Raw genomic sequence first — 15,764 nt, 5'->3', positions numbered from 1 at the left:
TATGAGGTAAGGAAACCCTGACCTCCTTACTTGTCTCTCACTTGGTAGTGGCTCCATTGCCCACATACATCTTCAATTCCAGCCTTCAAATGATCCATCAGCTGCCAAAACAAACATAAGAAAATGATTGCCCATGAAATACGGACTCTAAAGGGCATGTGAAAAAAACTAATACAGTTTGGAAACTAGGAAAGGCTTAAATCTACTGACGAATAATACATTTTCTATTACTCTATTCATGTGGCTAAAAAATGCCATGCTTTTCATAGTAATTCAACTTACTTTATTGATTGCAGGATTCCATAAACTTCTTAATAATTTTTTTTTTTGGTCTTTTTGAGACAGGGTCTCCCTGTAGCCCCAGCTGACCTGGAACTCGATATGTAGACCAGGCTGGCCTCGAACTCACAAAGATCCACCTGCTTCTGCCTCCCAAACGCTGGGATTAAAGGCGTGCACCACCACGCCCGGCCAACTTCTTGATAATTTGTATAACATGCAATGAAACAGGGTGCCTGGCGTTTGCTTTGAATATGCTTTTCTAAAAAGATCTAGAAAATTTCTCACTACTGAAATTATGTGGATGATAAGTATAAAAATTAACTATTTTGTTTTGATTGTCAAAAGAAAATCATGTACTCAATTTACACAGTATTCCAAATACAATTCTTCAAATAATCTATTATAATAAAACATAGTAAGCAAACTTGTCTGAATTCTCCTTTTTTAAATACCAGACAGGTAATGCAGAAATGTTATAGTAAGGTTTGGGGGAGACATGAGATTGCATGACTACCCTATCATCATGCCTGTAAACTAAAAGTGGATTGTCTCCATTTTTACATGTGATTATTTGTTCTACACACAACATACAAGTCAATTGTACTACCTTTGTTTAGTTCACAATGATTCATAAAAATTTAGGTAAAAACATAATCGTAAATACTTATAAATAGATCTCTAAATAATTTAAATTAGAAATTATCCAACTTCATTCTTGCTTTTTAATTTTTTAGAAAAAAAGGCTAAAATACTAAATCATCATTTAAACAATTAATTAATCTTCTGTCTCCTAATGATAGTTGCAATTTTTTCAGAAAGAAAAATAAATGAGAAGGGAGTAATACATTGAAGTTCCATACACAAGCACATTGCTCATTTCTCAAAATGAGATAAGGACAGAGAAAAATCTACAGCTGGGTTAAAACATTACACAGTTTTAAACACTCCGTCTCTGTTCTAATCCATTAAATATTTTCAAATAACTTTGAAATATTTTGGCTTAGATTTCCTAGAAATTAACTTACTATATTTCCTCAGGAATCTATAAGTATGAAACTCGGGGCTAATATAGGAATATTTTACCCATTTCTACAGTATTTACGTTGTTTAAGGAAGTATGAATCCTCAGGAGTAGGAATGAAACAGCAATGGTCTGGTTCAATCACCCCACCCCCAAAAGCTTGAATCTCAGGAGCAGCTCTTCCCAGCCGTGGCTCCTACACATCCATTTTGCTGCATACTTTAGGTGTGCTCCTTAAGAAATGATGATCAGATTGTGATTTCATTACTGAACTGAAGTGTGTGTGTGTGTGTGTGTGTGTGTGTGTGTGCGCGCGCGCGCGCGCTCATGCACACATATGTGTGTGCATGTTCCATAAACTAGCACTCATTTCTATTCATAGAAGTCACACAGAGGGTCATGGTTTTGAGGTTTTGTTGAACTAAAACAGACAGACAGGATCTGTGTTCAACTTCATACTCACATTTGCCCGAATGAACTGTTTCCACCAAAAACTACCATCACTCAAAACTGTAGCAGCAATGCGGGTCTCCTTTTCCCATTAGGAATTCAGAAAGTGAGAAGGACCCAATAACTTCAGAAGCAATGGGAAAACTTCAGTCATTAGCCACTGTGACAGTCTGAGGTATCGACTAGGCAAGTCCCCAGTTATTCAATCCAACACTAATTTGTATGTTGCTATGATTTATGATGTTACTTTGCAGATATGAGTAGAGTTTCATGATCAGTTGACTTTAAGTAAGGGAAGTGATCCTAGATAATCAGAGTGGTCTGGTTTTCCAACTGAAAGACCTTCAGAGCAAAGCTTAGGCTTCCCTAGTAAGGAATCCCAGTTGGCCCAAGAACATAGTTCAGTGGTACAGCATTTTCCCAGCATGTGCAGAATGCTAGTTTTCATTCCCAGACACATAAGAATGTAGGAAACCTTTAGAAATCAGAAGAGGCAAAGAGATAGATTCTCCCCTAGAGCCTCCAGACAGGAATGTAATGCTCTAACACTGCTGCTGAGACCCCTTTCAAATGTCTTCCTACAGAACTTTAAAATAACACATTTAAGTTGTCTGAAGCCACTCTGTTCCCTGTAGCAGAAATAGCAAACAAGTATAGAGTGGAGCTGGAAGGAAGGCAGCAACTGCTCCTGACATTTGCAGTCTCCTTGATCCTCCTTGACCCTCGATCACACAGTACATGGAAACATTCATTTGTCTACAGTGAGTTAACTTACGCGAGTGTGAAGCTCCTCATTGATGGATTCTTTCTTATTGGTCTTTCTAACATCCAGGTACCTGACCAGAGGACCAATTGTAATTCCCTGGGTCATAAATAGTAAAATAACGGGTTTTTTACTGAGGTGAAGATTGCTACTATAGAGAACAATTCTACTACCAAAATTTGTTCCTAACTTTATTGGATTAAATATACCAATAAATACTGCAGTAAAATATATTTTTTTATCTATTTTAATACAAATTTGATTTCATCTCTTAAAATAAGCCTTTCTAGACTTAACTAAAGAAAAATCTTGTGTTATCAAGCACTAGTTACTTTGTCATTTTCAAAGATAAACTTGGTGTAACTATCCTATCATTCACCTGTCACCCAGAAATATTTTCATTAATATGTCCTTTTGGCCCAAAGGCAACATATTCGAAGTTAAAGGTTTAACCGTGAACATGGTCTTTATGTATTTTATAATTTCTTTAGAAGATTGAACATAATTCTAAAAATCATATAAAGTGTCTTTATTTGCATTTTACTAATTTAATATGACATTGTGGAAGAATTCACTTATTTTAAATATGAAAGAAATCTACCAACCTGAAAAAATACAGTAAAGTATGTAACTACTAAGGTAGCAGTGACAAACAATTTCTTCCTAGGGAAAAGAGACAGAGGAAGCAGAAATGCTAGTGAAAAACTTCCAGCTCCTCGCACACCACTGTAGAAGATTATGAACTGGTCCTTGATGGAGAAGGGGAAAGTCCGAAACTGGTTACTGACATAGAAGAGAGCAAACACGCCTGGAAAGGGGGAAATACATATTAGAGCAGCAGCACACGGATGGGAGACTCAGAGCTACTGAGCCAAGGTTGTGCAGACTGCCCTTCAAGCAAGGCAGCCTGATTCCATCCCATGCCCAGACACTACCCATCGCCAACAGAGTATCTTTCAGTAATCCTCATTCTTGTGAGGTTTTAGTGCCTCAATCTAGAAGTCTTCTCTAGTAGCTTCTTAGTACAAATGAAGTGTAGTGTGTGAGTGTGTGTGTGTGTGTGTTTAAAGTAATATAAATCTTGAATTTTTATATAAAGTGTGTATCTATAATCCCTACTCATAGTACCTCTGCTTCTTTTCAAAACTGGTTACAGGAAGGATGGGTGTGGGATAAAACCATTCTTATCTCATGTTCTCAATGATACCCCTAAGAGCTCTGTGGTTACAATGTGATGGGGGATCTCTCAGTGACTGCTGCTTTACATTATGTATGGATCCCTTGTGGCTGGTTCAGTTCTTCTTGAGGTTCAGTGCAAAGAATCATGAAAGTCAACAGGGCTCAGGGTCAGGGGATGGGGCACTTCCTATTGCCAGAGAGCATCTAAAGTGGAGGTTGGAGGGCAAGGAAGCTTCTTCAAAATATAGAAGTCTTTCTTATAACACACATTCTCCATGGCCATGTGTTCTACGTGACAGCCACTACCTATGTACTGGTCCTTGGAAAGTCTTCTCTAACTAAAGCTCTAAGTGAGCATTTCAGAAGACTCATCTCTATATGTCCTTCCAGACACACATACTTCACAACAAGCATTGTTTGATAAAAGGCTTATCAAACAATAAACAGTACAAGAGATGACAGAATTTAAATTCTTTTTTCATTTTTTTTTTTGGTTGGTGCTAATTTTTTCCACCTAGACATGGGACCTCGGGCAAAGTTTCTCATCATTCTGTATCATCAGATAGTAGAGATAACAAGAGCACAGTTTGCCCCCAGTTTCTGCAGGGACTGGCCCCCACACTGCCATGTATACCAAGATCCATGAATGCTCCCGTCCCTTATATTAAGTGTAATGCTCATTTATACTCTCTCCACATCTCTAGATTACTGATAATCAATCCTAGTACACTGTCTATGCTAAATAAATAGCTATTATATTGTATTGCTTAAGAAGTGATAACAAGAAAAATTCTGTACATGTTCAATACAGATGCAATTTTCCCCAATATCATTGATCTGTTGGTTGAACTCACAAATGCAGAGCTCATGGACATAGAGACCCAAGTGGACTTAGCTCAGGAGGTAGATGAGAACTTAAATAAACACTTAAATAATCATAAGTAACAGAAAACAGGGCCTCTGGCATTTTAAGCCTTCACAGTCATTAACTGTGATTAGTGATGATGAGTCAAGATGAAGAGAGACCAGGAAGTGATCAGATATCTGGATTCTGACACCTGCTCTGAGAACCACTGTAACCCGTCGGAGTCAGTCACTCTCCAGTGGTAATTCCATCAATTCTCTCAGCTATAGGATTGAGAAGAGGTACTGGATGAGCTCTGTGGAGAAGAGTGCTGAGGGATCCACAATCTCTTTTATTTCCCTGTTGGGCAAATCTAATTGTACTTCTCTTGCCATTAGCTCTACATAACACGCTTAGATGTGTAGAGAATGGAAAGAGATTGCAAAAATTTATCCAAACCTATTATTTGGGGCCTGAGGAAGAAGATTGCAAAAAGTAAAAAAGTCAAAAGTCAAAATAATACCAGACCTTGATCTGAGATTTCAAATTTATATCACAGGGTTCTTAATTGCTTTTCCACCAAGGATAGGCATACATATCCAGCTATTCTTATGAATAACTTAATATTATTCTCGTCACTCTTTTACGCATCCCAAAAGCCATCATGAATTAATTTTAATTAATATTAAAATTCTCATTTCTCTTTTAACAATTGACTGAAAATGATTGATTAAAGTCATTTTAAAAATATAGTTGCTTCCAGGTGTGGTAGTACACCTTTAATCCTAGCACTTGGGAGGAAGAAACAAGATTTCTGTGAGTTCAGGGTTATTCTGTCTATATAGTGAGACCCTGTCCCTAATAACAATAACAACAACAATAATAGCTTCGAATCAAAAGGCAACGTATATATTAGAGATTGATGCTTAATGTTCTTTCTAGCTCTTGAAACAGAAGTGTACAACAGCCATTGCAGCTCATCTTTTTAAAAAATATTTTATTTATTGTTTTTATTTTATGAGTATATTGCCTGGATGTATGGAAGTGCACTCGTGTTGTACAAAGTTTGTGGAGCCAGAAGAGGCCATCAGATCCTCTGGAACTGGAGTTACAGACAGCTATTAGCTGCCATGTGGGTGCTGGAAATCGAACTCAGGTTCTCGGAAGAACAGCAAGTGTTCTTAAACACTGAGCCATTCTCTAGCCCCTGGATCTCACCTTTTTAAATGAAGCATATGTTCCAGGAGTGAGGTCATTTGCATTATGGTTGCGTTTACTAATTGGTGTAGCTAAGAATGAGTTCTATGTGTGTTCATGTATATATGTGGGTGTGAGAGTATACAGAAGCCAGACATCAAGGCCAAGTGTCTTCCTTAATGGCTTCTCCATCTTATTCTTGAGCTAGGTTCTCTCCCTGAATCTGGAATGCACCAATGGCTAGACTAGCTAACCAGCAAGTCCCAAGATCCTCTTGCCTCCAAGTCCTCAGTGCTGGGATTATAGATATTCATAACCTTGCCTGGCTTTTTACATGAATGCAAGGAATCCCAACTCAGGTCCTTGTGCTAATACAGAAAGCACTTTACTACTGATCCACCTCCCCAGACCCCACTAATGAGCACTTTTAAAAATAATGATTCAGTTTTTGGTCCTTTGTTGACTATATATATCACACCTATGCACTCATCTCTTAGACCAGCTGCACTATTTATAGGAATGTTTTCCAACAGTGTTTGTCTTATGTGGAATATAATTTGTGAGATCTCACATCCTATATCAAAAGTGTAAATGCCCACAGTTTATAATCTATATCTGAGTTAAAGTGCAAGAGGTTACAAATCTGTAGAACAACAGATGTATTTACTGAGTTATTTTTAAATGTGTAAATGTGAAAGTTCTCTCTTCATTCAAAAACCAGAATATATCCTGTTCCATCCTGGCTTTTGAGCAGAGCCTTGTTCCATTAACTGCTAATCACTTTGAGCTGACTGAGGTGGTAAATGAAAAGTGTTTCTGGTCACTAACTACAAGGTGCCTGGACTTCCTCTATCCAGTAAAGCCAGTTAGCATCAGCTCCCTCCTTATGATTTCACAGCGCAGAAGAGAAAAAGAGACTGATGAAATGAAGCCAGGCAGGAGAATGTTGGGACCCCTGCGTCTCTTACTAATGGCTCTCCAAATCTGGCAGAAGACCAGAGTGAAGCAGATGAAAGCCCAGTTCCATTCATGGTTCTTCCCAATGGTGGACACGCCCATGAAGATGAAGATCAAGGTCTCGCTGACGCTGCTAAGCATCTTCATAAAGTACTTGATGGTTGTGTAGGATGTCTGAGACACATTTTCTTCCACATACTTTTTCATTGTCACTGCACAGGCTGTGATTCTACAAAAACAGCAGAGGTTCAGAGAGAAACAAATATTCATCACACCACAAAAATGTCCTCTACAATGGCAAGACCATATTTACACAATGTCTATCTCTGTTTAGAGTTAGCATCTCCTCCGGTCCCCTTTTCTATTGTGGATCTTATATTTTCACATAGACAGAGAGAGAGAGAGAGAGAGACAGAGAGAGAGAGAGAGAGAGAGAGAGCAGGCCAGTTATTCAGGCAAGCTAGAAGCAAAATGCATCTGAACCCTCCCTCCTTTGTGGAGAGCTTTGTCAGCACCAACTCTTGCTAGAAGCTATCCACTCTGCCTTAAATCAAAATAAAGCTTCAACTGGATAGACAGAATAATCTAGCCATGTCCTCTTTTTCTCTAACCAAACAATATTTCTTTTTATTTTTTCATTCTTTTCTTTTCAAATGTTTAAATTCTCTTTCCTGCCCCAGTCTCTTGAGTGTTGGTACTATATACATACCTCACCCAGCATCCAAATAGTATTTCTTACAACTTTGTGACTGATATTTCAAATATTTCTTTCTCTAGGCATTTAACAAGTATGGGAGAAAAGAAATAACTTTGTCTTTTTAAAAACTATTTTATTATTTTTATTTTATGTGTATGAGTGTATTGCCTGCATGTATGTGAGTGCACCTGTGTCATGCAATGCTGCGGAGGTCAGAAGAAGGTGTAGGATTCCCCTGGAACTGGAGTTAAGTATGGTTCATAGCCACAATGTGGGTGCTGGGAGTCGAAGCTGGGTCCTCTGCAAGAGCAATCAGTGTTCTTAACCACTGAGCCATCTCTCCAGCCTCAAGAAATAACTTTGTCTTGTCTTAGCAGCTATGTTTTTGTTGTTGCTATTGCTTGTTTTGTTATGTTTTGTTTGCGACTAGGTCTCACTGTGTAGCCCTGGTTGTCCTACACTATACAGCCTAGACTGGCCTCGAATTCACAGAGATCCACCTGGCTCTGCCTCTGTGGTTACTTTTAAGGTAAGAAAATAATGATGCCTTGAGTCTATTATATTTAACTGACATAGAGATTCTTATAGAATAAAATTATATATTTCTGCCTGAATAGTTGGATATAAGGACAATGTCTTGTGAAAATTTGGTTGGATCTAATAAGTCAAACTGAGAGGTGTCATCCCAAGAAATGCATTTCAAGGTTATGAGGATACAAGGATAAACATCTAAACCAATATCTTCACGAGAACAAAGAACATGACTTCAGTTCTTACGTCTACCTACATTCATCCTGTACTGAAGAGTGAGGGAGTAGACTGTTTGTTTGTTTGTTTGCTTGCTTGCTTGCTTGCTTGTTTGTTTTTGAGACAGGGTCTCCCTCCCGGTAGTCTCAGCTGGCCTGAAACTCACTATGTAGACCTGGCTGGCCTTGATCTCACAGGGATCCACCTGCCTCTGCCTCCCGAGTGTTGGGATTAAAGGCATGGGCCATCATGTCTGGCTAAGAGGAGGAAGGTGAGACATAGTTGGAGAAGAGCAGCTGTAGTCAAAGACCAGAAATGGGAATTCCTTGCGACATGCCTCCTTTCTACTTAAAGCATTCATTTTTCAAAGAAGAAAAGGAATTGCTCAGATGAACTGTAAGCTGTTCCCAGCTCTTCTGTGCACCAGCTTTCCTGAGCATTCTGAATTAACATTCTAATTGCTAGGCGTTCCTCAGACAAATGTTGGAGAGAACATTTGTTTGGCAAAGGACCTGAATCTGTTTTCACAAAAGTTAAAAAGTCCTAAATCCTGCAGCGCCTTTGGGGATTAGCATCAGGCCTTTCTCAGACGCCCTGGTCAGTTAGCTCTTAAATTTTCATGCGTTCCCTCACCACCTCATCCTTGGGTTGTACTCACGCCAGGATGCCTGAGAGGTAGAGCGTTTCAGCTGCTAAGTAAGACAGATAGCTGAACATGAAGACGATGAGAGGCTCAATTGCAGAGATATTCTGAGTGAAACGTGTGATAAATGCAGAAATAAATCCAAAAATGATGCCAAAAAACACTCCCCCACACCCCACGATGATGAATCGAGCACAACCAGCCAAAATGTCAACAGGTTCTATGTCTTCGAATTTATGCATCTTAGTGAAGGCAATTAATATATTGTATAAGACCTAGAAAAAATAAGAAAGAAACATGAATTAGAAGTTAGAAATATGTCACACTTTGTGTTTTGTTAAATAGTATGAAATAATAATTTGCACATATATAAAAATGGCTACCTAATTTTTAAATGTATTTCCAACAAGTTTGGATCTAACCAGATTCACTGAATTGAAAGTGAAATATTTGTCTTTCAATAACTCAGTGATGACAAACATTTTATTGCTTGTTATATTGAATCATTACTTGTAGCCCATGAATATATACAGTTATTATACCAATGGAAAGTACTAATAAAAATGACCTCACTGTGCACCAGTCTCCTTGTTAAGCTTCCTGTGTTGGTTTACTTGCTGTCTCTAAGCTTTGGATTCACCTTTCCTAACATGCTATCTAATAAATACGTAAACTCTTTCCAGCTTTCTCCTTTAAAGTGAGCATCAGTTAAGCACCCTTAATGGAGAGTGTAAAAGGAACATTGCAAGAGGAAGGTGTTTCCTGAAATTTCCTTGGGACTTTCAGGGAAGAGTCAGCCATGTGGATCTGAGGACTTCAAGTGGAACTTGCCTGAGCCATAGGACCTGGAAGTCACTCCTTAGCAGACTTGCTTCAGCCTTGTGGTAAGCTGCCTGCAAAGGACCTACCGTGACTCAAGCAGCACATTCTCTGCTAGCCCTAGCCCAACTACCTGCCCTGTATCTAGCCTTCTCCTCTGAAGGCCCTCTTCCCACTCTGGACCCCAAAACCTCACAGTACAAGGTTTCCTAAAGTCTGGCCATGCCTGCTTTCCAAAGAATGGTCTTACCCAGACCTGCCAGGTCAGTTCTAGCTTGACTGACAGAACCAGGTTCTCTACTGTCCAATGGCCAATCCATGTCTTCCCTGGTTAGATCTGAACCCATGTAGTATTTTGTATACTGCCAGGCTTCTCAAGGCCTGAGCTTCCTGCTTCCTGTTTCCTGCTCCATTCCCACTCTTCCTTATAGGGACACTCAGGGTCACCTCTATATTTTTTTGCTTTCTGATGTTGGAGACTGCACCTGGGACCTCACACATGCTAGGTGTGTCCTCTACCACTGAGCAGTTATCTCCAGTCTATTTATTTCATTTTGAGATAGGATCTTGGTAAGTTACTCAGGATGGCCTTGGAATCGTTCTATAGCCAAAACTGACTACTGTGATGGTTAATCTTGGTCATCAACCTAGTGAGATTAAGAATCACCACGGAAACAAACATCTGGGTATGTCTGTAAGGGTGTTTCTAGAGTAGGTTGAGATGAGAAGAGTCACCCTAAATTTAGGCAACACTGTTTTATAGGTTGGAGCGCAGGACTGCATGTAAATGAGAAAAGGAGCTGGGCTCCAGCATTCATCCTCTCTGCCTCCTTGCTAATGATGAATGTGACCAACTGACTCAAACACCCACCACTATGACTTCCTCCCAGTGATGGACAGTGTCCCCTCCAACTGTAAGTCGATAAGCCCTTCCTCCCTTCTGTTGCTTCCTATCAGGTATTTGAACAAAGAAAAATAACTAATTAATAGGCCTTAGATTGTATCCTCCTGCCTCAGCTTCCCGAGCAGCTGGGAATACAAGTCTACAGCCCCAGCCCCAACTCCCTCTGTTCTTCACTGTAGCCTAGCAACATTTGAGTTCTGATTTTGGCTTCACTTGCAGGGCTTGCCAGAGATGTGTGTTTCTTGTATAAATGTGAACCTCTTGGCCATGCTTAGAAGCCTGCAACCAGCTACAGCCATTCCTCCCAAGCCTATTTCCCTGTCCTGACCCCTTAGGGTCTGTTAAGTGCATTACGTCTCTGGGCTCCCTGTCACATCACTTTTATGATAAAAGATTGTTAATTTTCCACATAGAAAGCTTAGCAATTAATGATCATTTATCATTGATCTTTTTTAAAGATTTAGTTTCTTTTTAATTATGTGTCTCTGTGGGGTGGGAATAGGTACATGTAAGCACAGGCCCCATTGAGTCCAGAAGAAGTTGTCAGATTCCCTGGAAATAGAGTTATAGGCAGTTGTGAGCCATCTGACATGGATGTTGGAAACTGAACTCAGGTCCTCTGCAAGGGCAGTACACATTCTTAACTATTGAGCCATCTCTCCAGCCCAGATTGAACATTTTTTGATGAATCATATCAAGGTCGTCTCTAGACTGGTATCTTATTATATATGTAATCACAAGTAACAAAAGTGCATTGAAAAAAATTCACATGCTATCTCCCATTCCCCTCTAAAGTATTCTATGGGGTTGATGTCCTTGCATCTGAGGAACTGTAGTCACCATGTACTTTGTTTACTTGTTTGTACATGTTACTCATTGATTTATTATTTCTGCCTACATTTGTATAGAGATAAAAATCTTATAGCACGGCTCTTTGGTTTGGAATGCGGGTTGGCAGAGCAGGTCATTCCTCAAAGCAGCTCAAGTGTCACCAATACACCCACCGACAGTAGATTACTGATGGGAGGAACACAGGAAAAAGCCCAGGACACGTTTGAGCAGGTGTGTCAGTAACCCACTTTGAAAAACATTTTATGGTCTTTTTATTTTTTATGTGTTTGAGTGTACTGCTTGCATGTTAAGTGCACCCATGTTGTGACTTGAAGTCAGAAGAGCGTATTAGAGCCCCTGGAATTGTAGTTAAGGATGGTTTTTAGCCACCAAATGGGTTCTGGAATTTGAACCTGGGTCCTCTGCAAGAGCAGCCAGAGCTCTTAACCGCCGAGCTTGCCCTAGTAGCCTATTTTTAATGTCATGAACCATGTAGCCAAAACTTTGGTCAGATATGGGAATGTGGGCAGGCAGTACAAAGGCTTTCTTCCTCCCCCAGCCCCCCCAAAAGAAAGTTTCTAGCCCATTATCTGGGAAAAGAAGAAACTGATGATGATGAAGAAGGATCATTTTGGTGTAAATTTGCTGGAGCTCAGACACATACACACACACATACACACACACACACACACACTCGCACACACGCACACACTATGAATAGTGAATTTCTGAAAGGAGAAAAAGAATTACTTTAAAATGGACAATTTAAAGAACTCTTAAACCAGATTTTCTTCAAATATATAAAATACAGAAATCCTAAGAAACAAAAGTGCAACAGCTGACCTTCCTACAGGCCCCACAATCTTCCCACAGAAACTATTACAGACATTATAAGTATGTCTGTCTTAATCCTGCCTGACACTGATCACCCATTTCTACATCTGTAGCTGTCAGAGGCCTTCAGGTCTCTGGTTTCAGGGGATAAAACTCATAAGCCACATGTATTTTAATTTCCCTCTGCTTTCTGAGGTGAGGATTGGGGTGGCAGATGCATTGTAGGAGGCCCCTTCCTGGAAAGCAAAGACTCCTCTGATTGGTGTCCTTAGCCTGAGGGCTCCCCATGGGCTAGGTAAACTCTGAAAAAGGCAACAACACTGTCACATCCAGTTTCCCTCCTTCTCTCTCTGTTTCCCCCTAGGTCATTCTGCATCAGAGGGCATCTGAGGGCTGTCCCAACTCCCTGGCTTTACTTCATGGGAATCTCACTAATAAACTCGCTGCATATCCAACCCTCTGGCTGTTTGATCTTTGGATGAGCTAGATAATAACTATCTATGTGTTTATGCATCAGTCATATTTTATAAAGTTACCCTATATGGTTTAAACAAATACTGCCCTATTTTAGTTAAGCAAATTTAAGCATGTTTTGGGAAGAGTTTTGCTAAGCATTTGAAATTTGTGATTTCACAAAAAATCTAAAAGAAACACCTGTGGTTATATTCTAACTTAGTGGATTCCTTTAGTCCAGTATCACTTTCTGCCTAACCACAGAGCAATCCACAAATGGGTCTTAGGAGCTCTGGATATCACACCTTAGGGCTGAATTCAGAAGGGAGTAAAGATGGATCAGGTGGCTCCACAATTTCAGGAGCCCTCGGTTTGAATAAGGGAGAGTAGGAATTCATTTGACTCTCAAATCCAGAGAAAACCCAGGGAACATGATTGTAACTCATAGATTTGTATATTGTTGCCACAATTGAAAACTCTTTTGCATAGCTTTCTAGATTTAAGCAGCTATGGAAATTTAGGCCTCCTTTGGCCCTGGACTCCACAGCATCCTGAAAGAAAATGTCATGGCATTTTTCAGAAGCTAAGTGGTCTGTATAACTAAGAGACTACTTTTACACATAATCCATACAGCTCCATAAAATAAAAAAAAATAAAAAAATAAACTTTTACTTTGCCAAGCATGGCATGGTGGTGCATGCTTTTAATCCCAGCACTTGGGAAGCAGAGACAGGCAGATATCTGTGAGATGGGAAGCCGGCCTAGTCTCCATAGCTAGCTGGGATTTTGGGGAGACCCTGTTTCAAAAAACTCAAACCAAACCAAACCAAAACAGAACATTTACCTTTCAGACTAGTAGGTGCTGGATGTCACTGTAGGGGCAAAGCATTTTCTTTGGGTTTATTTCAATAAGTGTTCATTTTCCACATGTGAAAGGGGAAAACTCCACTAATGTTAAACTTCAGGAAAGTCCCTGACACACAGGGAACAAGGTCCTGTCTCATTTTGGGTAGTGGACCTTTTGAGTTACCTTTGACAAATCCGTCTAGCGTCCCATGATTATAACAGGATCAGTCCTTTAACTGAAGCCCCTGTGAACATTGTAAAAGTCACGCAACTCAGAAAACCCTCTCATGATAATAAAAAACACCAACTGACTCACCCAGGCTCAGCAAGAGGTGAAGAGTCAAATGTAACAATTTTATTAAATCCTAACCACTTTGTTGAAAAATAAGTGACATATGACAAACTCCAGGTGAAATTATTGAATTCTGGCTATGCTACACACCCACAAAACCACTGATTTGGTGACTACATAGGGACCAGAGACTGAACTATGAGCACAAATAAATCTTCCCTCCTGAGGAGCTGATCATCGCAGCATTATGTCTAAGACATGGAAGACTGAACACTATACTGTGACCTTGCTATGTTCACTAAGAAGTGTTCTGTTCTAGTAGTGTGGATTCCTGAAGATCTCCCAAAACTATCATGTCATCTGCAAATAGACTGCACACTATTTTCTTATTGACCCAACTTATGCTTTTCTCTATTGTCTCACACATAGATGTTTCAGAGCTATCCTTGTGAGGGTTTTCATCTTAGGAAAAAAGTGCTTCATGTTACCTGGAAGTGTTCCATAAACATCCATTATAAGATTGACATTTTTGGCCTTTGGAACAGAGTATGTTGCTAAGAGGCCCAAGGATATTTTGACTTTTAGCCAAGAAAGAGGAATTTTTCTATGGAGTCTTTTTACCCTAACTGCCTAGCCAATCCTACCTCCTATTCTTATCATGCCATCCTCTGAAGAGGTTACCCAAATTGCCAATAGGGAATAGAGACGCAGACCGCTCTGGCTTCTTCCATGCTGAACAGGGACACAGGGTGACACAAGTGGAGTACCCATTCAATGGGTCAATCTAAAAGTCTAAAGACTCCCAAATTGCATAACTCTTATCTGTAGGGGGAAAATAAAGTCCTTGACTGGTGAATAGGGGATGTGAAGGAGAAGTAAAAGCAAGAGTAGTTGGCGTTACAAGTTCTAGACAGGGTACCAGAAAAAAGTCAGAACAAGGCAATTTTCAAATTTTCATGCGAGAGTCCATTGGAATTTCTTGACAAGGGCTTCCAAAAGCATCTCTCTGTTGGGTTCCTCCTCATTTTTCTTTTGTCTTCCAAGGCTGGACTCTAGAGTGATGGATTCAGAATTTGTTTTCAGGCATTTTGACGGCTGTTGGAGTGCTTAGAATCAGTGTCAGTTCCCTCTCAAAGGCTTCTGGATAAGGGGAGAAAACAAATTTATCCATCATTTTAGAACAATAGCTGGTTGTCTCCCTTAGCTACAGGTGGGCACTACAGTATTACAGACCAAGATTTGAAGTCTGACATCTGGACAGCACTTTCAGATTAGAAATAAAATCATCAATGAGAAATAACTGTCTAAATAACTTTTTATATGGACTTAAGCTTAATAATGTCTGGGAAGTGTAATTCCTTGAACTCTTAAAAGAAATATACTGATGACTTTACTTTTTGGTTATAAAAATAATAATAATAAAAGAAGAAGAAGAAAGAGTACATGAAGTTATCAGGAAAAAGTGATGGGGAGATATGGGAGGAGTTGGAGGGGAGGGAGTGGGCATGATTTGATCAAAACACCTTATATGCATGTATGAAATTCTCAATAAATTATTTTTTAAAAGGGACTGAATAAGTTCCTTAATTCTCCTATGTTGCCATGAGTACTTTACAAATGAGTGGTGACGGGCTGGAGAGATGGCTCAGCAATAAAGAGCCCTGGCTGCTGTTGCAGAGGACCCAGGTTCAATTCCCAATACCTGCATGGCAACTACCACCATCTATAACTTCAGTTCCAAGGGATCTGACCCTCTTCTGACCTCCACCGGTGTTGCATATGTAACGCTCTTATATAGATGCAGGCAGAACCTTTGACTTATCTTCATATAGGCGGAACTGGTAAAAGAAAGGAGCCAGGGGCTCCTCCCAAGCTCATGTGAACCCTGAGGAAAAGATCCTCAACCGCTGTAAGAGTAAAAACAAATTGGTTTATCTGGGCCAACAGTATGGCCTTAAACACCCAAAAGGAAAGTATAACCAAAGATTAAAGGGGCCAATATAAT

At 39.8% G+C, this 15,764-nt stretch overlaps 1 protein-coding gene and 1 pseudogene across 1 annotated transcript in view; both read right to left on the bottom strand.

Moving 5' to 3' along the window:
* The window catches only part of Slc9a4 (solute carrier family 9 member A4), a 49,948-nt gene that overhangs the window by 18,865 nt on the left and 15,319 nt on the right, over positions 1 to 15,764 (bottom strand). Inside the window, exons 3-7 of the mRNA XM_008840301.2 lie at positions 8,796 to 9,055; positions 6,705 to 6,922; positions 3,122 to 3,324; positions 2,529 to 2,615; positions 31 to 101 (exon numbers count right to left, since the gene is read on the bottom strand). Of these exons, the coding sequence (XP_008838523.1) occupies positions 31 to 101; positions 2,529 to 2,615; positions 3,122 to 3,324; positions 6,705 to 6,922; positions 8,796 to 9,055 (839 nt within the window). The remainder of the gene's footprint in view (positions 1 to 30; positions 102 to 2,528; positions 2,616 to 3,121; positions 3,325 to 6,704; positions 6,923 to 8,795; positions 9,056 to 15,764) is intronic.
* LOC115071578 lies at positions 732 to 828 on the bottom strand (annotated as a pseudogene).

Source organism: Nannospalax galili, unplaced genomic scaffold (genome assembly GCF_000622305.1).
Source record: "Nannospalax galili isolate Female #2095 unplaced genomic scaffold, S.galili_v1.0 scaffold299, whole genome shotgun sequence".
NCBI lineage: Eukaryota > Metazoa > Chordata > Mammalia > Rodentia > Spalacidae > Nannospalax > Nannospalax galili.
This window is presented reverse-complemented; position numbering and strand designations above follow the sequence as displayed.